The sequence below is a fragment of the Sapajus apella genome, unplaced genomic scaffold (assembly GCF_009761245.1).
Source record: "Sapajus apella isolate SASKATOON/1434 unplaced genomic scaffold, GSC_monkey_1.0 scaffold49, whole genome shotgun sequence".
NCBI lineage: Eukaryota > Metazoa > Chordata > Mammalia > Primates > Cebidae > Sapajus > Sapajus apella.
Window position 1 is genome coordinate 114104 of NW_022436989.1, and position 24480 is coordinate 138583.

At 51.9% G+C, this 24480-nt stretch overlaps 2 protein-coding genes across 10 annotated transcripts; one reads left to right on the plus strand and one right to left on the minus strand.

The window, feature by feature from the left end:
• Positions 1 to 876: 876 nt before the first annotated feature.
• Positions 877 to 10691, plus strand: ZNF692 (zinc finger protein 692). Of its 3 annotated transcripts, none has more exons than XM_032242038.1 (12): positions 877 to 1116; positions 1648 to 1838; positions 2109 to 2140; positions 2470 to 2733; positions 3727 to 3775; positions 3867 to 4001; positions 4347 to 4568; positions 4658 to 4735; positions 4835 to 4913; positions 6650 to 6764; positions 9912 to 10011; positions 10177 to 10691. In XM_032242038.1, the coding sequence occupies exons 2-12, from the start codon at positions 1660 to 1662 to the stop codon at positions 10481 to 10483; spliced, it is 1560 nt and encodes a 519-aa protein (XP_032097929.1). In that variant the 5' UTR covers positions 877 to 1116; positions 1648 to 1659; the 3' UTR covers positions 10484 to 10691. The 3 variants fall into 3 exon arrangements, with proteins under 3 accessions (XP_032097929.1, XP_032097930.1, XP_032097931.1); XM_032242039.1 differs by having other exon boundaries at positions 4350 to 4568; XM_032242040.1 differs by lacking the exons at positions 877 to 1116; positions 1648 to 1838 and adding an exon at positions 1854 to 2042 and having other exon boundaries at positions 2109 to 2733.
• A 484-nt stretch (positions 10692 to 11175) lies between these two features.
• On the minus strand, positions 11176 to 24078 carry ZNF672 (zinc finger protein 672). 7 transcript variants are annotated; one of them, XM_032242043.1, is made up of 4 exons: positions 24029 to 24078; positions 15980 to 16135; positions 14960 to 15064; positions 11176 to 13584 (listed from the first exon to the last, which is right to left on the minus strand). In XM_032242043.1, the coding sequence occupies exon 4, from the start codon at positions 13362 to 13364 to the stop codon at positions 11988 to 11990; it is 1377 nt and encodes a 458-aa protein (XP_032097934.1). In that variant the 5' UTR covers positions 13365 to 13584; positions 14960 to 15064; positions 15980 to 16135; positions 24029 to 24078; the 3' UTR covers positions 11176 to 11987. The 7 variants fall into 7 exon arrangements, with proteins under 7 accessions (XP_032097934.1, XP_032097933.1, XP_032097932.1 ...); XM_032242042.1 differs by lacking the exon at positions 24029 to 24078 and adding an exon at positions 21259 to 21394; XM_032242041.1 differs by lacking the exon at positions 24029 to 24078 and adding an exon at positions 21259 to 21346 and having other exon boundaries at positions 15980 to 16623.
• Between the last annotated feature and the right edge of the window lie 402 nt (positions 24079 to 24480).

Consider the following 24480-nt stretch of genomic DNA (forward strand, 5'->3'; position numbering starts at 1 on the left):
GGTGTTAGCTTAGTTAGCCCTGCTAAGTGGGCAGTAAGATACATGACTGGAGTTGAAAGAGGGCAAGGCTAGGAGCCATCGTGTTTTTAAAGCCATGGAACTGATTAGATCACCCAAGAGAATATATCCAGACGAGAGAAGAGCTGGTTCAAGGCCTGAGCCAGGGCACACCTCACCTTTTGGTAGAACAGAGGGGATGGATCCAAAAAAGGAAAGAAGGAGCCAGTGAGGCGGGTGGGAAATCAGGAGCATATGAAGTCGCAGAAGTAAAACTGGGGCCAAAACACGTAGAGGGAGCCATCAGGATGAGGAAGAAGAGAGCTACGTAGTCGCACTCTGTCTAGGGCAAAGAGGCAGACACCTGACAGCTGCTTTGCACAACACGACCGTCGCCAGCGACCTTGCGGAGAGCCACGGCAGAGGCTGGGCGTGCAGGAAAGTTCCATCAGAGCCACCTGAAGAGAAGAGGATGGGAAGAGAGAGTCCGCAGAGAACGTAGGCAACTTTTAGCAAGAATTCTGATGCTAATAGAAGCGGGCTGCAGCTGGCGGGAATGCGCGGTCCCGAGAGGGCTCCAGCTGGCTTTCAAAGTGGCTGTTTCTGCATCATGTTTGCGGGTGGCGACTGTGAGGGGGAATTGCAGGTGAGCACAAAACGGGAGCGGGGGGCCACGTCCGCAAACAGGCCGAGCGGCCTGGGGCTGGAGCTCAGGAGGCCTGACCCTGTCTCTTCCACTCTCCCGCAAACCTTTGGTTGCCAACCGCAGACGCTCACCACAGAAGCGACCCAGCCACGACTCCACGACTCCCGCGAGGCTGCACAACACGCGCGAGCGACTCGGGTCGGGGAACCACGGTTCCCGGCAGGCGTTGCGCAGGGCACCTAGTGCGCAGGCGCACGCCGCGGAACCCCGCCTCTCCCCTCCCTCCGGGGGCCCGGGCCCCATTTCCGGGCTAGAGCCGCCGCCGCCGAGAGGCACCGTTTCCTCTTAAAAGAGAAACGACGGCTGCGCTCGCGAGGTGGGCCCCTGTCTTCCCGCAGCTCCGGGCCTGTTCGCTAGGCCCGGGAGGCGCAGGCGCAGGCGCAGTCGGGGTGAGGGCGCGCGGGGGCGCACAGGTAAGGCCGGGTGGGGGTGGGTCGCCACGGGGGCTGTGGGCAGCCTGGGGAGCTGCCACTGGGATCGGTCCGCCACACTCACTGTCAGCGTCAAGTGGGGGCGCCCTCCAGACCTCTGACCCCTGCCCCACCTCCCGTCAACCCAACTAAGAGCGCCCCCAGCTGCACCCCAGGACACGACCTTTCCTTCCCTGTAAACCAGTGAAGGCCGCCGCCCTCTTCAAGATGACATGTGTGGACCCCCAGCCCGGTTGAAATTTCCTGTGGGAGCCTGTGGCCGCTTCCCCACAGCTCCATTTCAGGGGGCTGCAGGGCGAAGGCCTTTGTTCTGCCCACGTCGCACCCGACGACACCCACACCCCGAATCACAGAAGGACGGGAGGTTTGGTTCCACACCTGCCGCTGCTATTGAAATAGTTTCGTGTTGCCCCAATTCGCTGATGAGGAAACTGAGGCCCTAGCGACAGGTGGAGCCCGGGTCCCCGACCCCCACGATGCGCTGGGCGCTGGAGACGTCTCCTCCCCCTCCAGGCGCTGGTGCACATGGCTTCCTCCCCGGCGGGGGACGTGTCCTGCAGGCGGCGGGAGAAGCGGCGGCAACTGGACGCGCGCCGCAGCAAGTGCCGCATCCGGCTGGGCGGGCACATGGAGCAGTGGTGCCTCCTCAAGGAGCGGCTGGGCTTCTCCCTGCACTCGCAACTCGCCAAGTTCCTGTTGGACCGGTTAGGAGCTGGGAGAGGGGCTCGGGGAGGGCACCCAGGCAGCAGCCCCTAACCCCACTCCAGGGCCTGTCCTGCTGCTCTGTCCCACCCCAGGTTTCTCACTTTAGCAGGACGGCCTGTGTGACTTGTGGCCCCACCGGGGCCCTGCTCCCCTCCTCACGGTCTCAGCAAATAGCGGGCCCTTGGGGCTGGCCCCTCCCATGTGTGAGTGCCCAGGGCTGAGGGTGGCTGGGCACCGGGGCCCTGACCTGCCTCTTCTCCTGCTGGCAGGTACACTTCTTCGGGCTGTGTCCTCTGTGCAGGTAGGTAGGGGATGGCAGGGGGTGACAGCCAGAGGGAAGAGGGGCCGCAGGGTGACCCAGAAACACCCTCCTCAAGGAGTGTTGCATCAGAGGAAGCCCTGAGTGAGTTTGAGAAGGGTGGGGTGAGTTGGGGAACACCGGGCAGTTTGATGGGGGCAACCTCTTGGTGGGGAAGGGAGCAAAGTCTTAGGACCCAATGTGTCTAGGTTCTGAAAAATGATACATTGGACTGTGGCTGAGATTGCCCTGGGGTTTGAGGGGAACAGGGCTCTCTGGGTGAGAGGAGGAGACTTCCCAATTCAGCCTGACTGCTTCCCCCACCCCTCCAGGTCCTGAGCCTTTGCCTCCAAAAGGTCTGCAGTATCTGGTGCTCTTGTCTCATGCCCACAGCAGAGAGTGCAGCCTGGTGCCCGGGCTTCGGGGGCCTGGCGGCCAAGATGGGGGGCTTGTGTGGGAGTGCTCAGCAGGCCATACCTTCTCCTGGGGACCCTCTTTGAGCCCTACACCTTCAGAGGCACTCAAGCCAGCCTCCCTTCCACATACTACCCGGAGAAGTTGGTGTCCCGAGGCAACGAGTGGGCAGGAGCTTGCAGGTAGGCTGGTAAAAAGCAGAGTTGTGGAGAAAAGGGAGGAAAAAGGTTTCCCATTTTCTCTAGCTCAGAATGCTGTTCTGTAAAAGTGATCCATTTTCAATTGAAAAACTATGTTGACAAAGAAATATATCATCAAATACATTGTTGGGCATGAAAAGCAAAACAAAATAGGGTGTATGGTATGACATCATTGGTGAAAAATACAAATAAGGGGAAAATCGTGTGTGTGTGTGTACTTGTGAATGTATAGGATATCTCTGGAAGGCACATAGGAAACCAGGTTGCCTGTGGGAAGAAGCAGGTGATGGGAAACAGTATTGGAAAGGAAATTTTTTTTTTTTTTTTTTTTTTTTGAGACGGAGTTTCGCTCTTGTTACCCAGGCTGGAGTGCAATGGCACGATCTCGGCTCACCGCAACCTCCGCCTCCTGGGTTCAGGCAATTCTCCTGCCTCAGCCTCCTGAGTAGCTGGGATTACAGGCACGCACCACCATGCCCAGCTAATATTTTGTATTTTTAGTAGAGACGGGGTTTCACCGTGTTGATCAGGATGGTCTCGATCTCTTGACCTTGTGATCCACCCTCCTCGGCCTCCCAAAGTGCTGGGATTACAGGCGTGAGCCACCGTGCCCGGCCCCAGAAAGGAAATTTTTGAATGGATAGTTCTGTGAACTATGTGAATATCATCTCTGAAACACAACAACCTCTCCTACTCCAATAGCCTCTCCTCCCTCCTCCTCCTCCTCCTTAAAAGCCTCTGGCTGGGTGCAGCAGCTCACGCCTATAATCCTAGTACTTTGGGAGGCCAAGGAAAGAGGATCACTTGAGCCCAGGACTTTGAGACCAGCCTGGGTAACATAGTGAGACCCAGTCTCTTTTTTTTTTTTTTTTTTTTTCTAAATAAAGTCTCCCATCACTTCAGACCTTAGAACTTTACGTGTCCTTATCCCTCGAGTCCAGAGTTCCTTCCCTTTTGACTCTGCCTATCCCACAGATTTGGAATCTGAGCATGATGAGAGGACCCAAGAGGCCAGGTTGCCCAGGTGAGGATGCAGGTAGGAGGGAAAGGGCAGAATTGCATGGATGGGAGGATGAGGGAGAAAGACCTCAGGCTTGCCTTCTTTTGGTCTGCAGGAGGGTGGGACCCCCACCAGAGACCTTCCCACCTCCAGGAGAGGAAGAGGGTGAGGAAGAAGAGGACGATGATGAGGATGAAGAGGAGATGCTCAGTGATGCCAGCTTATGGACCTACAGCTCCTCCCCAGATGAGCAAGTTGGGGTTGAGGGAGAATACTGAGCAGAGCAAGAGAGGGAGGAGCCAGCTGGCCTGGCAGTTCAAGGCTTTGCAGACTAGGGGGAAGGGCTTGTTGGTGTGGAGGGAAGGGTGGGTTTTGGGGAAAGCAAAAAGAACTAGAGGCTTTGAACTGAGGGAATAAAAAGGGATGAAGTCAGGCGCAGGGAGATTGAGGACTGAAAGCAGGTATGAATGGGGAGCCTAGGGTGGGGGTACGGTTGATTCAAGTTTGAGATCTTTTCGATTTAGGGGTTAGGGTCGGGCTGGGGCTGGCTGACTGCCAAGAGATAATGCCATCTTCCTCTTTGTTCTCCTTTCAGTAGTGAGCCTGACACCCCCAGACTACCCCCTTCCCCTGTCACCTGCACACCTAAAGAGGGGGAAACACCACCAGCCCCTGCAGCACTCTCCACTCCTCTTGCTGTACCATCCTTGTCAGCATCCTCATTGGAATCCAGAGCTCCTCCACTTGCAGAAGTCGAGGTGCAGCCAGAGCTCCGCAGGACCCCTCAAGCGGCCCAGCAGGCCGAGCCCCTGGCCAGGTAACCTGATGGCTGAGACAGAAAGGGCAGGGGCGTCCTGGGATGTGGCCCTCCCTCGAGGCCCTCTGCTCCCTCTTTGCTGCCCATAGCACTGGGAGTCTGGCCCAGTCTGCTCCAACCCCGGCCTGGGATGAGGACACTTCACAGATTGGCCCAAAGAGAATTAGGTAGGACTTGGGGAGATGGGGTCCTGAGGAGGGCAGAGAGGAGGGAGGCAGAGAAGGGGAGGCAGGAGTTGTCCTGCTCTTCTCCATTCTCCTTCCCAGGAAAGCTGCCAAAAGAGAGCTGATGCCTTGTGACTTCCCTGGCTGTGGAAGGATCTTCTCTAACCGGCAGTATTTGAATGTAAGGGGCACAGGTTGGGGCCTGTGTGGCTGCTGGGGTGGGGGAAAAGGGTTGAAAGAGAAACTAGGGAAAAGGATCCTAAGGCATGGGAGGGTTCAGAACCTGGAAGCAGAGGATTAGGATAGACATGCAGAGCTTTCCTATGATTAATCATCATTAAACCAGATGGCTGAATGCAGTGGCTCACACCTGTAATCTCAGTACTTTCAAAGGCTAAGGCTGGTAGATCACCTGAGGTAGGGAGTTCAAGACCAGCCTGACCAACATGGAGAAATCCTATCTCTACTAAAAATACAAAAAATTAGCTGGGCATGGTAGTGCATGCCTATAATCCCAGCTACTCAGGAAGCTAAGACAGAAGAATCGCTTAGTGAGGGATTCTTACCTGGGAGGCAGAGGTTGCAGTGAGCCAAGATTGTGCCATTGCACTCCAGCCTCCGCAACAAGAACGAAACTCCATCTCAGAAAAAACTAAACCAAAACAAAAAAAATCAGACAACTGATAGATGAAACCATGCCTCAGGTGCACAGAGCACTGCCCTCTACTGCTTGTTCCATGGTGGACCCCACAGAGTAACAATGGCATGGATCAGGTTCCCCTGAAGGTGCTAATGACAGTTCTGGGCACTTGACATGTATAAAGTCTTTTGGTCCTCACAACATCCCTACGGCTTAGGTGCTATTATTCCCTCTTTGCAGACAGAAAGGTTAGGCATTGGTCAAGGCTCTTGAGCTAGTATGTGTTAGTGCTGGGGTTCTGAGCCTGTTGGCCTGGCTGCAGAGTCCATGCCTGGGCTGCCTCATATCCTGGCTTGAGAGGGTAGTCCTAGAGTGTAAAGGGCTGGGAGATGGTCCTGTTCCCAGAGGCACAGAAGGGGAAGGGCCCAATCTCCACAGTCAGTCAGAGCCCTTGGCACAGCAGGTACCAAGGCTGGGGAGGGCCACAGTCACTGGCATGGTGAGGTGTTGGTAGATAGACAGGAGAATTCTGCCCACAGATGACAAAGAGAGGAATCCAGTGAAAAGGGAAAATGTCCCGTGATGATAGTGAAACTCTGGGCTAAAGAGAGCATTCAGCAGGGCATGCCAGACATTCTAGAGTCTGTTATGGAAGAGACTGGAGCAGCCCCTGGAAGTTTAACTATGGAAAAATGGGATTCTAAAGAAGGGGACAGCCCATGCAATTCAGTGAGCCAGGATGCCAAGTTAGGTCAGGTGAAAAGAGAAGTATTTTGATATTAAGGAGTTAAGGTTGAAAAGCCTATTACCCTTAACAGTGTTCTAGGTTGATAGCGTGTGTGTGGGGGGGAGAGATATACTGTTGAATATGAATACTGATGTCAAAAAGGATAATCATACTTATGTGAACTACTTTCGCCTCCCCAGCAAATAGTGCATTCATGATTAGGTGAACCAGGGGTGTCACCCAGAGTGATACTTTGTACAAGGAACACTGTAGGACATTGCAGGGTGAGACTGTGACAAGGAGGTGAGATAATAGAAGTCAAGCACAGAACAGGGTGACAGGAGAGCTGAGTGGTCAGGATGGGATGGGTATGGTTCTCATGGTCTAGGTGAGGACTGAGCCTCGAGGAGATGAGCAGGCCATGACAGGGAGAGCTGCTGGGGCCAGGGAGGGGACAGAGGAACATGCCTGCTGGGTCAGCTCAGTTGATCTACCTGTGGAAGGCTATTCTTTTGCCTCTTCTCTCCCCACCACCCACTTCCTTCTCTAGCACCACAAAAAGTACCAACACATCCACCAGAAGTCTTTCTCCTGCCCAGAGCCAGCCTGTGGGAAGTCCTTCAACTTTAAGAAACACCTGAAGGAGCACATGAAGCTGCACAGTGGTGAGTGGTGGAACTCCACCTTTCTGTGTGGGACCTTTTACCTTCCTCTGTGGGTCCTATCACCCCTGCTCTATAGATTTCATCACCTCCCCCTCGGTGGGGTCCTGTCACCTCCCTCTCTGTGGGTTTCTACAGTTTCCTCTGAGGGACAACTCTGACTTACCCTGCATGCCCTGTGTGTTAAGCACCTGCTTGCTTTAGACTGTTCTGGGTACTGGGTACAGCGTACAGCAATGAACAGCGCAAGCAGTGCTAACCCTCTTGAGACATCCACTTTAGTGATACAGGGCTGTGAAGAAATGTGGAAGCAAGGGAAAGGAAAGCATAAGGAGGAGCTACTGTTGGAGAAAGAGAAGATGCTTTCAGCAAAGACCTAAGTGAAGTGAGGAATGGAGACCTGTACCTTACGGACTATGGGCAGCGCCTGTGGGAAGGCCTTTAGGTGGTACCTGGATGACATGCTCCAGGAATAGGGAAGAGGCCAGGAGCTGAGAAAGGAGAGAGATCACATAGTTGGTGGAAGCCTCTGAGACCATCCACAGGAGTCTGACATCTGCTTTAGGCGAGATGGGTGCCATTGCAGAGTCTTGAATGGCAGAGAGACATGGCTGACTTTTTAAAAGATCATTGTGGCAGCTGTGTGAAGAAGAGGGGGACCTCAGATGAGCAGCACCAGGCACTCAGCTGTGAGATGACTGCAGAAACATGCAAGGCAAGGTGGTACCTGGATTTGCTGGTAGCAGTTGAGTCGGCGAGGAATGGCTGGAGGCCAGTGTGTGCACAGATGGAGCCAAATGGGGTGCTGTGGGAAGGAATAGGCTGGCTACAGTTGAGTGGGCAGGGAGGAGCTGGGTAACTCAGAGGATTCTAGCCTGAGCAGCCGTGGAGAAGGTGATGTGATTTCCTGAAAACAAGGGATAAACGGGCTTGGGAAGGGAAATTTGATTTGAGACATGCTAATTAAACATCCAGGAGATGTGAATGTGGAGATTAGGGGAGATGTCAGGCATATAAATATAAATGTGTGTGTCATGAGCATATGGGTGGTATTTAGAGCCATGGGGCCAGACTGTCCTTACATAGAGGGAGTGTGTGTCATGGCACTCTAGCCATTCAGTAGAGGGCAGGCCAGGTACATGGTCAGGAAGATGAAGAGAGTGCTGTTTGCAGAGCTGAGTATAGAAAATGCTCCAGGGAGGAAGGGGCAATGATTGCCACTGCAACAGGCCAAATAAAGTAAGTTGAGAACACGCCACCAGATCTGGCAGTGGGGAAGCCATCAGATGACAAGATGGAACTGACAGGAGGGGTGGTGTAGCTGTCAGTCTGATAGTCACAATGGAGTACGCTCAAGGTGGAGTGAAGACACAAGTGTGGACAACTCTGTAGAGTTTTGCTGTAAGATGGGCAGATAAATGGAGTGTTCGCTAGAAGGCTGTGGGTTCAGGGTGCAGAGATGGAAATGATTCCATAGAGAAAGGCTTGCTGCTGAGGCTGGAGTGGGGTGGGAGACCTCAAGTGAGGAGCTGGTCTTTCAGGGCAGAGTGGGGAGCTGCCACAGGGTAGGCAGTTTGAGTAGTCATTTATATAGGCAAAGCTGCAAGTTGAATAGTGGATTTGGTGGGCAGAAGATGTGGGTGTTCTAGTTTCTTAGCAACTTTAAAAACAAGAGCACTTCTGAATAAGGTAGGCTGGGGGTGTTGCAGGCTGGTGGGGAAAGGAGGTGGTGTGAAATGTCTTGTATTTCTAGAAAGTTGGAAAAGTGAACTGATAAGGGAAATGCAGACGCAGTAGGGCAGGAAGGGGGCCTTAAGACTTGTGGTTATAGATGAAAAGGGTGGCGGAGAGGAAGACTTTGCCCCCTTCTGTACACCCATGCAACCCTGGAGCAGAACAAAAGTTATGTTTATCCTGAGTTGGGCTTTAACCAAGCAAGTACAGTGGATGGAGAAAGGGACAGGAAGATTGGTAGTGTGAATGAAAGAAGGCAACAAAGATGGCTGTGGAAATGCAGCTGAGTGGGGATGGGCTCAGAGGGAAGATGGTAGGGCCAGTAGACTGGTCTCATCATGGGATTATCATAGCAAGAGGATGAGAAAGGAGGCCCTGGCAGGAACCAGGATGCTTGAAATCACAATTTCCTTTTTTCTTCCCCTAACCTACTGTATCTTAGAAGAAATTGCAGTGTTTGAAGTGGTGCAGTGTGTGGGTGTGACCTGAGACTGGCGGCTGAGGAGGGTTAGCGATGAGGTCAGTGAGGTCAGGGAACAGTGGGCAGTAGTGGCGGCTGACAGGAGTGGAGGGGCTGAACCCAGAGTTGTGTGGATGGGGGGGGTGTGATGGGAACCAAGGAGGAGGCTGGAGGTATATGTGTGTATGGTCTGATGAAGGGGTCTTCAGAGAGGTGGTGATGGTAGAGGTGGTCTAAAGGGCATCATGAAAAGCAAAGACACCTTCTCTACTGCAGGCCGTGAGGTTTGGTGGGTTAGAAAAATCACAGCAGCCTGTGAGAGCTGCTGGCAACACAGTGACCATGGGCAACAGGCAGGTGCTATTGGAACAAGCAGGGAGGGCAGGTTCAGGGAAAAAGAGGGGAGGGAATTGGCTGCCTGCAGACAGGTAGTTCCACAGGGCCCTGATATGGTCTGCTACCGCTGGGATATGCAAGCCTGAACGGGTGGTAGATGACTCCAGATGCCAGGGACTGTCATGGGGCCTTGAGCTTCAATCATAATTCCCATCACTGACTCCAAGCTTCTGCTTGGGGCTGCTGCCTAGTGCCTTCAATTCATACTAAGGACCCAGCTCTCCATTCCATGTGTCTCCTTTGAGAAAGAACCAGGCTAGAGGCTCAGAGGCGGGATAGTGCACCTCCACTGGGAGTTCATTGGTTTGAGTGGGATTGGCGGGCAGGGGGTAGGGTGAACAATAATGAAGTCTTTTAGCTGGGTTCGTATCTTACTTGGTTGTCATGACCAATCAAGTAAGAGGTCCAGACAGGCTCCATGATTTGGATACAACTGATTAGAACTTGAGCCTCCTGACCTCTAATACTGGTGCACTCCTATGATGGACAGTTGGGGAGGTGGGCCAAGGAGGGGCCACAGGGTGGGCACAGATGCTGGAGTGCCCCTCATGTGCCTGCAGACACCCGGGACTACATCTGTGAGTTCTGCGCCCGGTCTTTCCGCACTAGCAGCAACCTTGTCATCCACAGACGTATCCACACTGGAGAAAAACCCCTGCAGTGAGTGCTGGGGTGGGGGTCTGTGGGCCAGGGGACAGAAGGGAGGAGGTGGAGTGGGGAAGCTACGCATACAGGACACCTAGGCTGTGGGGAGCAGCAGGAACCCCCTAGGGAAGTCAGGATGGCCTGAGCCCTGTACCTTCCCTCCTCTGTCCCTGGCTTCAGGTGTGAGATATGCGGATTCACCTGCCGCCAGAAGGCCTCCCTGAACTGGCACCAGCGCAAGCACGCAGAGACGGTGGCTGCCTTGCGCTTCCCCTGTGAATTCTGTGGCAAGCGCTTTGAGAAGCCAGACAGTGTTGCAGCCCACTGTAGCAAAAGTCACCCCGCCCTGCTGTTAGCCCCTCAAGAGTCACCCAGTGGCCCCCTAGAGCCCTGTTCCAGCATCTCTGCCCCTGGGCGTCTGGGATCCAGTGAGGGGTCCAAGTCCTTTGCATCTCCTCAGGCTCCAACCCTGCCCCCTCAGCAATGAGCTCTCTAGCTTTGGCTTTAGGGAGCCAGACTCCAGAGACTGAAAAGGAGCAATGAAGAGAGTCTACTGAGAAACACCAGATACTTGGTCCCCAGGAACTAAGGCGACAGAGTGCAGAGTGCAGGGTGGGGGCAAGACTGGACTGTAGGAAAGCCGGACTACTTTAGTGTTCCTAAAGGACAAATAAACAGAGTATTTTATGTGGGCATGTATGGGCAGAGTGAGTGTTTTGGCACCTGAGGTTCAGAAACCCTGGATCCCTTTGAAAGCATGGACCAGAATGCAGCTTAGGTGGAGGCCCTGTTTCTGTCTCTGCAGGCCCTCACCTCTGGGCGTTTCCAGACTCACTTTGACACTTTGCAGCCCTTTCCTGTGGAGTAAAACATTCACTCTTACACTCAAATAGAGCAGGCAGAGATAGTCTGGAGAGTGCTGGGTCACTCCTGGTGGACTAGCTGGAGCAGAAATAGAGGCATATGATCCTAGGCTATCTTGTACTTCCATCAGCAGAGAAAACCCAATGTGTAGGCCTTGTCTCACCTTTTAGTGTGGAATCAAGTGGTCCTCCATGTAAGATCACTGAGCTGCCTTGGGAAGGTTCAAGAGACCTTGGAACTGAATGGACCTGCTCTTGGATCACTTCCAAACTCTGGTCAGCAGCCTTAGGTTTGACAAAGGGGACGCTTGGCATCTAGAACCCAAACAAACAACTTTATTTCACTAGCCATTAGCAAAAATTGTTGACCTGTTGAAGGGATTTTCCATCCTGCCCCCTCCCTGTGGTGGAACCTATTTCCCCATGGTTCCCATGATGTGGAAACAAACTCATGCTCCACTTGGCATTCCTGGCTTTGTGGACCCTCATGGTTTTGGCCTGGGTCTCAGCAAAAATGTCCACCTGGCTAGGGAACATTGTCCTGAAAGGCGCGTTGATTTGCCCTGAGGACACGTGGCCATGCTGAGGACCCCGTCCACCTTCATGTGGTGGCCACCAGGGAGCAGGCAGCGCCCAGATGGAGACAAGAGGACCATAGGGCTAGTGATATGTAACTACAGCCAAATTTGTGACCATTACCTGAAGAGGCAGGGCAACAAAAGTAATCAGGAAAGGAGAAGCAGAAGAGATGCAGGCTGGAATAAGGAGATGGGACGAGAAAATAGGACAAAGGCAGGAAAATCAGAAACACCAGCAAGCACAGTAGCATTAATGGGACACACCAATACTGGGCTCTTGCACACCGGGGAGTCTAAGGTTTCCCTCTCTGCACCTACACCTTAGGAGAGATGCCAAGTTATACCAGGACAGGATGGCAAAAGTTGACAGGGAAGTAGGTGTAGAGGCGAGGCAGGAGGCCAAGTGAATGGCTGCCAACGGAAACTGGAAAGGCAGGAGGCCACATGCTTTTCCCAAACGTCCGTCTGCAAGTTGCCTCACCGGTCCCTGTGATGCCATCTAGGTGCTTGTCTAACCACCTTTACAGAAGCCTCAGCAAGCCTCCTTCAACTAGGACACAAAGAACCCTGACCTTTCCTGTTCAGCCGCCCCCTCTAAGGCGAGGGCAGCGCCTACTGCGGCCTGGATGGCAACAGCGGCAACAGCGGCAGCTGTGGCAGCAGCGCGCGCGCGCGTGTGGGCCCGCTGATGCTGTGACAGCGAGCGGCTGTGGCTGAAGCACTTGCCACACTCCGCGCACTCCGCTGGCCGTTCTCCCAGGTGCGTCTTGCGGTGGAGCGCAAGCTTAGAGGCGACGCTGAAGGCCCTGCCGCACTCAGGACATTTGTGTGGCTTGTGGCCGGCATGGTTGCGCCGATGAACGTTGAGATTGGACACGCACGTGAACCGTTTGCCGCACTGTTCGCAGCGGTAGGGCTTCTCGCCTGTGTGCGTGCGCCGGTGCTTGGTGAGGTCCGAGCGGTCGCTGAAGCGGCGGCTGCACTCTGGGCACGGGAAGGGCTTCTCACCCGTGTGGATGCGCTGGTGCACCACCAGGTCGGAGCGCTGCCCGAAGCCCTTGCCGCAAGTGGCGCACGCATGTGGCCGCTCGCCCTTGTGGCTGCGCCGATGGCGCAGCAGCGTGGAACTCTCGCTGAAGCAGCGTCCGCAGTCGCCACATGCGTATGGCTTCTCGCCAGTGTGTGTGCGCTGGTGGCGCACCAGCGTGGCGCTCTCCAGGAAGCCCTTGCCGCACTCCGGGCACTTGAACGGTTTCTCCCCCGAGTGCGTCTGCAGGTGTCGCGTCAGCGTAGAGTTCTTGCCAAAGCTCTTGCCGCACACGCCACACTGGTGGGCGTCTGAGGCACGTGGTCGCCTGGGGCTCTGGGACACGTGGATGCGCGCGTGACTCCGCAGCGCAGCGCCGCTTCGGAAGCCTCGCGGGCACTGCGTGCAACGGTGGCGTGGGCCAGCAGGGTCAGAGTTTGTCCCCGGACGGTGCGCCCGCGCCTGGTGGAAGCGCAGCGCACTCTGTCGGAAGGCGCGGGAACACAGGGGGCAGCGGCGGGGTGGCTCTGGCAGATGATGCCGGCGGCGGTGCAGCAGCAGCGCCGGGAGATGCGGGAAGCGGCGGCCACATGTATGGCAGAGGCATGAGCGGCCACGCTGCCGGTGTGCGCCCAAGTGTAGGTCAAGGCGGCTGCTGTGGCGGAAGCTTTGGCCGCACTCACTGCAGATGTAGAGGGTCTGGCCAGCATGGCTGCGCCTGTGCGCTTGGAAGTCAGCAGCCCCTGCGCAGGGCTCGCCGCATTCTAGGCAACGGAAGCGGCTGTCGCCGCCGTGAGATCGTTCATGTCGCAGCAGCACTGAGCTGTAGCAGAAGCTCTTGCCACACTCACCGCACATGTAAGGCTTCCCCGCTGCCACCGTTGCAGATATGGTGAACATGGTGAGGATGAGTTCACAGAATGTGCCACTCACACTCTGGGATCCACCTCCTGATGCTGTGGCTAAGTGTTACTTTTCTTAAGGCCTGGAAAGGGCAATGTAACAGAGAGGAAAGAAGGAGGCCATGAAAACTGGTCCAATTCCAGGGGTCTTCTCTAAGGGGCAGACACTGCAGCTGTCCAGAGGTGGGATGTGGCCAGGTTCACCCTGCACCGTGGGCCTGTGGGGAGAAGGTCATTGTGAGCTTCCGCAGCAGCTCCTGAGGAATGGAGAGGGGAACATGAACTCCCTATTTCTTATAACTTCCTCAGGTAATCCACCTCCAGGATTCCCTTCTCCAAGACAAAGCAAAGCCGCGAGCGTCGTCCTTGAACCACCTGCGAGGGCAGGAGGGACAAACTACAAGTGTCCTGGAGAACAAATAGGAATAGATGCAAAGGGGAGCTTGATTTCAGCATGGGAGCCATCAACACTGCTCTGAGGGAAGGGAAAGCCAAGCCTGTTTTCTGGCCTTAGATGGGGATCCTTGTCTGGAGATACATTAGGAAAGGACCAAGGCGGAATGGGCAGTGAGAGGTTCCCTGGGTTTAGGCTATACCAATGCCTTCCTCCAAGACCCAGGTTTCCTGGGTCACTGACATGAACCCAGCCAGGCTTGGGTGGGAGGGACAAAGCAGGTAATGTGATGAAGCACAAACAGGTCCAGCAGCAAGAGCCAGGTAAAGGGCTCGGACCCCAAAGCTACTGAAGAGGCTAGGGCCTGGCCAAGGGAAGGCATTTGAGAAACCCCAAAATACTGTTCCATGGATTTGGACAGCACTTGATAAACACACTATCCCATGCCAGTATACAGCCCCAAAATTGAGAAAGCAACTCAGGACCCAGACAAGGGGTAAAAAGGGAGCACAGGTAATTCACAAAAAAATTATTAAAAGTTGGTGGCATTATCCAAGAAATACTTTTCACATTTTCAGGAAAGGCTGGGGAGAAGGAAGGGGCATCCTTTCTATAGTAATTGTCAGGATATCCAAGTTGTTTGTGAAGGTTTGAGTATGATGAATTTGATGAAGAAAGCCATATTGTTTATAAACATTCTGCTGTATTTCTTCACTGTCCCAGCTTCAGGGATCTAAGAATCGGGAGTACAGAAAAACTCCTTTATGGAGACCAAATCTGCTCTATTATCCTGTTTGTCTCATATGATATCCCTGAATTATTCTGACAAGCTGGTCCAGGCAGCTGTCTGGGAACAGGGTCAGCCTTTGTAGTACGTGCACAGAACTGCACATGCCGTCTAGTCAAGAGCACAAACGTGGCTGCTCTCCTCACCTGGCTAGCCTTACCACTGACCACTGCTCACAAGGCCCACAGGTCAATCTCCAGCAACTGGACAGCAGTTAGTACAGGATAGCCCCTTGTCGCTCAATAGATCAGGGAGAGGAGGTACACAAAATGGTCTGCTGTCACTTTCCTCTTAGCAGATGAAAGTTCATCATAGATACTCAAAACTTTGGTTAAAAATACCCTCACAGACAGGGTCCTTATGTTTTGTATGCAAATGGGGTAAAGTGAAAAAAGCCTTAAAAATAGCAAACCTGCAAGGCCAGGCTCTGGAGCTTCTGCTCCCCCACCAGGCTGGGCAGGAGTAGCCAGCATGGGATGTCCTCCTCTTGTGCCTCTGGAGTAAGATGTGCTGTGCCCTGCAGAGGTGAAGTAAAAGAGAAAATGTGAATTACAACTGAGAGGGGGAAAAAGGGAGGGAAATATTTTCTGGAGAAGCGTATGTATTTAATGGACATTTTAAAATATAAAAAACTAGGGAGAACAGTATCACAAATCACTCACCATTTTATCATTCTTGTTTCATTCACGCCACCACTCTGCTTTTTTTTTGGGGGGTAGGGAAGGTTCTAGAACATTTTAAATCCCAGACATCTTATACAAACAGCATGATTAGTATGATTTTTAATCAAAAAATGCAAGCAGGAACTCTAGAATAGATTTTTTTTTTTTTGACAGCCTCTCTCTGTCACTCAGGCTGGAGTGCAGTTGCTGGATCTCAGCTCACTGCAACTTCCACCTCCTGGATTCAAGTAGCTGCGATTATAGGCAAGTAACACTGTGCCTGGCTAATTTTTGTATTTTTGGTAGAGCTGGCGTTCTGCCATATTGGCCAGGATGGTTTTGAACTTCTGAACTAAAGTGATCTCCCCGCTTTGGCCTCCCAAAGCACTGGGATTACAGGCGTGAGCTATCACACCCAGGCTGAAGTAGACTTCAGAGAGAGTCCCTTGGTTCCTCCAGAGGGACTTTCAACCCAGACACATGAGCTGCTAATTCTAGTTAGACGTCAGTTCAGAGGAATGTTTGCCCTTCTGAAAATAAAAACTTCCCTGGAGACTCAGTGGCTGATCCCAAATGCCAAGGAAAGTAATGCTCATGCCCCACTGAGTGCTCTGCCTCCTCCTTCGGTATCTGGAGACCATGGTACCTCTCAAAGCATGTTTCTGGGAGCCCGCCCTTGCCCAGGCCACTGCCTCCCAGGGCACATGCCCAAGGAAGACAAATGCACAAATGCCAACATGCACACATAAATGGCATATAAATAATAATACCATTTCCTTCCATTATGGATGCAGAATAAGACACTCGCTAGTATGCAGGATTTGGAGCTTGAGTGCCAAGGCAGGCTCTTCAAGTCTCTCTTCTGTATCTCACCCCATGCTGGAGCTCATCCTACAGGCAAAGGGGTCTGTGTTTGGAGTAGAAACCTGAAAGAAAAAATATTACTGTGCCAAAAAAAGAATGACTCCTAGACCATCCTAATTCCTACTCTTCTGATTGAACGTGAGTTTTTGGAAAGAGGGAAGGGGAAAATTACATGTGAATTGGTGAAAATTCTCATTGTTGAATACATATGTAAGTACCTTTCAAGCATTTAATACAAATACTATATATATAACTAAAAAAAAAAAACCCAAGTATTAATAAGGAAGATAAGCTAATAGAAAAACTAATATTTACAACATGGTCAAGATGAACTTCTGAGTTTTATATGTCATGTGTTTCTTAATAGATATTGCAAGTATTTCATACCATATCTAAATTAATCACAAATTGCAAATCCAGAGTGTTAGATTTAACCAGGATTTAGAACATTTATTAACAATCTACTGTGACAGATTTTTCTTGAGTTGCATCCTTCAATCAGAATAAAGATTTTTCTTCCCTGGTTATCTGTTCTGCCATGCCAGTATTTCTGGGGTGGGACAAAAGACCTCAAAAAGTCATGATTCACAAGAAACAAGTGGTCACCTTGAAGTCAGAGTTGGTAAACCTGGTCTGGGCAGCAAGGATTAGGGCTGAGGGGAACTCTCCAATGCTGTGCTGTCTACTACAGCAGCCCAGAGCCACATGTGGTGACTGAGCACTTGAAACATGACTGGTTCAAACTGAGATGAGTGGTAAGAGCCAAATACTCTCCTCATTTCCAAGAGTTACTATTAAAAAAGAATGCAAAATACCTCATTAATGTTTAGTATTGATTATATGTTGAAATGATATTTTTTTAATATATTGGGTTAAATGAAATATATCAGAATACATTTTGCCCATTTTTAAGGAAAATTTAAGATTACAAAAGTGGCTTATATTTTATTTCTGTTGGATAGTGCTTGTCCAAATGGCCTTTCCAAATCCTTGAACATACAAATGGAGGCTGGCCCACCTCAGTCCTTGGAGGGCTTTAGTTGGGAAAAGTTCAGCCACCCTGCCTGACCTTCAGAGCTTCAGTAAGCATAGAGTTCCTCTCATTTTCCAAGACCCTAGTTCCTAGCCACCCTCTACAGAAAAGTCCACCTGCTGTTTTGGAAACTGGACATCTAGACCTGGTAGGGAATTGGTGTTATGACTTATGAAAAACCTTCTCTCACTGCGACTCTCAGAAGGTGAAAGCATACCAGTTGTTACTGGTAACACACAATCACCTGTTTATACATGTTTCCCTTTCGTCCTCCCAGTAGTCCTTTGGGTGGCTGTTACCAGTAACCCGCATGTGACGTGGGCTTCCTATGCAGGCTTGTCCAGTCATCCAGCACAAGTGCACAGCTGGGTCTGGGGACAGGAGTAAGGCAGCAGGCCAGGTAGCCTATCTCTCACTCTGCCTGGGTCAGCCCCCGCCCCTTCCTAGAGGCCGCAGGAGGCTTGTAGCAGCTCACTCAACACCAGGGACAGACCTGGCTGTGAAGTTCACAGAGAAGCACAAGGCAGCCCGGGAACAAGAGGGTAAAATGCCAACCCCAAGAACCACCACTTTGGGCCCTGGGATTGCTGTGTGCGCTGTGTTAACCTTGAAGCTCTGGTCCAGAAATGGAACGGTCCCCATGACATGAGGGGCAGGAACTGGCAGTGGGAGTGTGGGAGTTTTAGCTGCATCAGGAGAGATGATTCTTCTGCTGGCTTCTCCTTGTATTCTTACCCCTCAGGATCTGAGTGATGCTGCTATCTCTAGGATTCTGTGATACCCCTAGAATGCCCTGAAATCCAGATGAGATAGAAGCAAATTACCCATTCCCCACTCTAGAAAGGGTATGGAGAATTTTCCCTGGCCTTCAGAAGGCAGCTCTGGGGCCTTGCCACTTACAGTTCCTTCTACCAGCAAAGCTCTCTCACTCTCTCATTCAGGACTCTCTACTTAACCCTTTCCCAGAGAGGCTCCTCCTGCCTCCATACCTGCCTCACACTCATTGCTCAGCTTTATTCTTCTTTATCTGGGATGCTCTGGCCACTTTGGCCTTCAGCATTGCTTGTGTCTCAAAGGAACAGGATAAACTCTCACTATATGTTCTCTCACTGTCTACATCCATACCTTCTCTAGGCTTCCCAGATTTCACAAGAAAATCTTTGTGAAACCAAAACTTTCAAAAGAATGTATGTGGACCATGATCAGACTTGAGCACGTGGGGTAGGAGTGAACTGTTATTCCTGTTTCCACCAGCACCTTAGACATGTCAGACTGATTCTGAAGCTGGAAGGAGAATATATTAATCAGTGAATTTAACAGGAAACAGGGATTACTATCCACTCTGGAAAGATTTAAGCCCTGTTCTAGGAGGTGCTGATAGGGTATGGAATTCAGAGCACCAGAATTGCCACTCCTTGCTTCCTTCTCCCCATAAAGAAAGAAAATCCAGTACTTCAAAAGATGTTGCTCCTTCCAGCTTCAGATTCAGTCTATGTCTAAGGAGCTGGTGGAAATAGGAATGACAGTTCGCTCTCATGCAAGTGTTCAAGTCTGACGGTGAGCCAATACGTTCTTTTTATTTTGGAGATGGAGTCTCACTCTGTCGCCCAGGAAAAAGTTCAGTGGCACCATCTCAGTGCGATCTCAGCTTACCGCAACCTCTACCTCAGAGTTTCAAGCGATTCTCGTGCCTCAGCCTCCTGAGTAGCTGGAATTACAAGCTTGGGCTACCACAGCTAATTTTTATATTTTTAGTAGAGGCAGGGTTTTGCCATATTACCCAGGCTGGTCTCGAACTCTGGGCCTCAAGTGATCCTCCTGCTTCAGCCTCCCAAAGTGCTGGGATTACAGGTGCAAGCCACCAGGCCCGGCCCAAATACATTCTTTTGAAAGTTTTGATTTCACAAAGATTTTCCTGTGAAATCTGGGAGCCGCAGAGAAGGTATGGGTGTAGACAGGGAAAGAAGACACATAGTGAGAGTTTGTCCTGTCCCTTTGAGACATAGGCAACACTGAAGCCTAGAGTGGCCAGAGCATCCCAGATCAGGGAGAAGGGATTATAAGGTATTTTGCACCTTTCCTGGGCCTAGCAAGGACCTGGGCACACAGAAGGCACTCAGCGCTTTTTATAAGTTGACTTATTAGTCTGGAATCCAGTTTTCCCAAATGTTAGGTTCCTGGATGAAAGAGCCTGACTACAGTCATCGTATCTGCCATAGCACTACCTGCTGCATATACTGCAAATACTCTGCTTTGATTTACCGAGTTGAGCCTGCAACCTGTGTAGTAGAACAAGAGAGGCAGAAGTCCAAATTCTGGTTTTTCCCACTACTAGCTGTCTGATCTTGGACAGTAGACTTGGAGTGTCTGATCCTCCTGCCTGGGAAAACTTTAGTAAAGAAAGTGTGGTGGCTCATGTCTGTAATCCCAGCACTTTGGGAGGCCAAGGCGGGCAGATCACCTGAGGTCAGGAGCTGGAGATCAGCCTGGCCAACACGGTGAAACCCCATCTTTACTAAAAACACAAAATTAGCTGGGCGTGATGGTGTGTGCCTGTAGTCCTGGCTACTTGGGAGGTTGAGACAGGAGAATTGCTGGAACCCAGGAGGTAGAAGTTGCAGTGAGCTGAGATTGTGCCACTGCACTCCAGCCTGGATGGCAGAGTGAAACTCCATCCCCCCCCCCCACCAAAAAAAAAAAAAAAAGCTAAGTCTTGCTGGGCATGGTGGCTCGCACCTATAATCCCAGCACTTTGAGAGGCTGAGGCAGGTGGATCACTTGAGGTCAGGAGTTCGAGACTAGCCTGGCCAACGTACTGAAACCCCGTCTCTACTAAAAATACAAAAATCAGCCAGGTGTAGTGGCGCCCATCTGTAGTCTCAGCTACTGGGGAGGCTGAGGTGGGAGGATCACTTGAACCCAGAAGGTGGAGGTTGCAGTGAGCCAAGATCACACCACTGCACTCCAGCCTGGGCCACATAGTGAGAATCCATCTCAAAAAAAAAAATTGCTAAGACTGAGAACTGCGGTTGTCCAGTACTTAGGATTTACTGTCCCTAGAACAGTCTTTTTTTGTTGTTTGTTTTTTGAGACAGAGTCTTGCTGTCACCCAGGCTGGAGTGCAGTGATTTGATCACTGGCTCACTGCAGCCTCGACCTCCTGGACTCAAGCGACCCTCAGCCTCCTGAGGAGCTGGGACTATGGGCTCGTGCTACCACACCAGGCTAATTATTATTATTTTGTAAAGATGAGTGTTCTCATCATGTTGCCCAGCCTGGTCTTGAACTCCCGAGCTCGAGAGCCTCCCCTAGGATTACAGGTGTGAGCCACTGTGCCCAGCCCTGGACAGTTCTTAAGAGGAACTCTGAGTAAGAAGGGGCTTAACTCCCGTGTCTACTCCAGGCATGCTAAACGGTCTGCAGCCCTTTTCAGCCCTCCCCACTCGACCCCTAAGAATCCCTCACACGATTAGAGCAGCACCGCATGGGCCTCTCATAGCTCCACTTGCGCGACCTGTGGCCCCCAAGATTAAACAAGGGAAGCTAGTTATTCATTTTGGGGTTCGGTGCCTGGTACTTAAGAGCCGAGCACAGCTGTCCGCCGAATGAGGAACATGGCACCTTAACAGGTCGCTCTCCGTGACCCACAGCAGCGCAGCCAACCCCGGGCCGCCTCAGTCAGTGCGCGTCACGAGTTGCTGGGCAAACTTTCCTTAGGCTAGCGCCTTCCCACCCCCGGGCCTACCCTGGCCCGTGCCCGTGGCGCAGCCGACCTGGAGGGCGAGACCGGACACCAACAACGGAGCGGGGAGAGGGGAGCGTTGACCGCTGCCAGCACCCGGTGGCGGTGGGTGCCCCCTTCAGCCGGCTCAGCCTGACGATGCCGGTGGTGGTGACGCCAACCCGAAGGTCACCCGGGGGGCCCAGCGAGGACAGGCGGCGGGGAAGGCTTGGGAGGAGCAGGCCGCGCGGCTGCCCGCGGACCTGTCCGGCCAGTCTGTCGCTCCAGTGTCTCCGCCTCACTCCTAGCCCGGGAGGCGCTCCCGACCGCCACAGACACGAGTCGCCCGGGGCGGATGGGCGAACACGAGCCGCAGCTGAGGACCGCTGGCCCGCGCCACCCGCGCCCTCCCTGCCCTTCTGTCCCCTCACCGGTCGCCGACTGGCTCCTCTGACACCGCGTGGTTCCCCTCGGCCGGCGGCCGACCCCAGCCTTCCGGACTGCGCGACTGGGCGAGGGAACGACGAAGGGGATGACTGCGCGCGCGCGGCCTCCGAGTGAGGGGAGCGAGAAGGCGACCGGGCGTCAGGGAGCGCAAACTCCAGTCCCTCTCGCCCACGCCGGCTAGTGGTCCGTCTCGCCCTAGCAGTGTCAGCGGTTGCCGGGAGGACTGAGAGGCCAGCAAGCTGCACAGCAGCCACAGAGCCCCTCCGGCCCCAGCTGAGGCCTGGAAGGAGGCGGGACTAGGAGAGAAAGCCTAGGGACTCCAGTCCCGCCCCCGCGCGGGCCAAGGTCCCGCCCTCCCTCTGGACTTGACCAATCCCTGCCTCCCCCTTTGCCTGTCGGCCCGCCCCTGCGCCTCGTCCCTCCCAATCAGAGGAAAGGGCGCTGAGCCTGCGCGCGCCTCAGCCCCGCCTTACGGAGTCCTGGGAGCCGGGCGGTCAGCTGCGCTCTTCCGGCGGGAGTGACGGACCCGGACAGGGGTACCCTAGGGTGCTGCCGGCGCGGTAGCCAGTGCCTGGCGCGGACAGGGCCGCGGCAGCCATCCCCGAAGTTAGGTTAGCGCCTCCTTATAAGTGAGGCCAGACTGATAACTATTATCTCTCAATCCTCACCACAGCCCTGCCAGGGGAAATCTGGGCATTTTCCCTATATTTTAGGTGAGGACCCCACAAGTTAATGAGGCGCCCAAAGTCGCAATGCTAGGTATAGGGGTTGCTGCTGGTCGGCTTGCCAGCTGTCTCTCCATGACTTTCCTGGTTGAGCTGCCTGTCCAAATGTTGCCCCTAATGTCTACTAGGCAGTGCTACTAGTGTTGTTTTACGGAAACGCATTTTGAGAGCCTGACCATCCTTTTTTTAGTGTGCCTATATCAGAACAGACGCCCAGGGATGGCCCTCAAGGCCCTTCTTTACTGCTCTAATCTTCCTTTCGAGGTCACTTAGTACCACTCTTCGTGTTACACATCTTGAGCTCTGCTGGGGGGATCCCCTAAATTAGTGTACACTCAGATCTGGCACGCTTGGCCTGGAAAACTCTCACCTTCTTCTCTGTTTTAATTTCTAAAAGTTTAGTCAAACGCCATCTCCATAAACCTATGCTAGAATGCCCCTCTCCGTCCTCAGTCCTGGAGATACATCCATGTGGCAGTGCAACCTCCTGCATGTTGTTACTGTCGTTATAGTCAGATGAACACTGTTCCCCCCTAGCTTAAGGGACAGGCCTTGTCCTACTCATGAACGATTGATCCCTTGAAGCATAAGCACAAGGCCAGCACACCACAGATGATCAATGAGTGTTTGCTGACCTGCATATGACAACACAGACTAAGGAAGACAGATATGGTAGCGGCAGGCAAGAAAGCTGAAAACCAAGACACAGGATGCAGGTCTGGAGTGATGAGGTCCTGAACCAGGAAGGGATAAAATTGAGAGACATGGAAAATGTGCTTGAGGTACACATATTTTTATTGTAAAGAATCATACACAGATAAGGTAGTATTATGTAGAGAGTGACTAGTTGAGGATAATTTCAGAGTCTTTTAGCCAGAGAAATGGACTAATTTAGACATTTCTGGACTCATTGATCATTATTGATATCATGTTTTTAAGGGCACTGACACACTTGGCTTAGGATGGTAACTAGGATGGTCATATAATTGAAGGGGCAGGATATATTTAACCTAGAAACCTTTTTTGTGTGTACATAATGACCGTACACAAATTCTAACAAACTTTCATATGAGGACTGGGTTAGATGACTTTCTTTTGTGTAGCTTTGGAGGGAAAAACTCGAACAATGGGGGGAAAGAACAGGAAGCTGGATTTGGGTTTCCTGTGCTATGGGAGTCATCACAGTGGGGGATGATAATTGTAACAGAAATGCTGAGTGTAGTGAAAGAAAGGTCAAGGATGAAGTTATGTGTATATTTGTCAACTAAATATATCACATGCAAATGGTTTTCTCTGCACATCTATATCAATAAATGACAACTCTTAATGTGGTTCTGTAAATATTCAAAATATTTATGAGCTACTATATGCCAGGTAGTGTTCTAGATGTTGGCGATAACAGCTGTGAATCTACTAGATGAATCTCCCTAAAGTTCTGATTGCAGCGCATTCCTGCTCAACAACAGTCAAACGTTTATATTAACCACCAAATGAAGTTTACTCTTCTGGCATAATAGTCAAGACCCTCTTCCACCTATTCCAGCCTGTCTTTCCAGGCTATTCTCTTAAACTCTATTAAACTGGATCACTCCCCATCTACCTTCTACATTTCTCTCAGCTTGACATACACTTCTATTCCTCCATTTTTTCTTGTCTGCCAAAGACTTACTTATCCTTCAGGCTTCTGTTCAAATGCCAATCCACTCTCAAAGTGAAAACCATATCTTCTTCTGAAGACCACTAGTATTGTTCATCCAGCAATTCCTTAAGTATTTATTAAAACCTGTTGTCTTTGCAAGCCACAAGATGCGTAAGGTACTTTCTCTATTTACATCCTTTACCATGTACTTTAATTTAAAACAGTCTTGATCTGTCACTCAAGGCAAGAGTGCAGTGGTGTGATCTTGGCTCACTCCACTTCCCAGGTTCAAGTGATTCTCGTGTGTCAGCCTCCCAAGTAGTTGGGACTACAGGCACACACCACCATGCCCAGCTAATTTTTGTATTTTTAGTAGACATGGGGTTTCACCATGTTGACCAGGCTAGTCTTGAACTCCTGGCCTCAAGTGATCTGTTGGCTTCAGCCTCCAAAAGTGCTGGGATTACAGGAATGAGCCACCATACCTGGCCACCATGTACTTTAGAATAATGTGCATACTTTATTTCTTCTACTAAAGTATAAGCTTAAGGACAGAGTCAGTCAGTGTCTAGGTGCACATTTCTGAACACCTGCTATGTGCAAAGAAATGGGCTAAGTATTGGCGACAAAATGGAGACTGAGTCCTTTCAGGACATGCTGAAAGCAGGCAGATCCCTATCACCCACCTCGCCCCCAGACCTTGCCATCCCATCATGTGCAAAGTACAAAGTGGTATAGAGGTAGAACAGGAAGAGTAGGGTAATTCTGCAATAGGTCATCAGTAAGCTTCATTGACTCAGCTTGTAACCAAGAGTTTGTATGGGGTCTGTGAATGGAGGTGA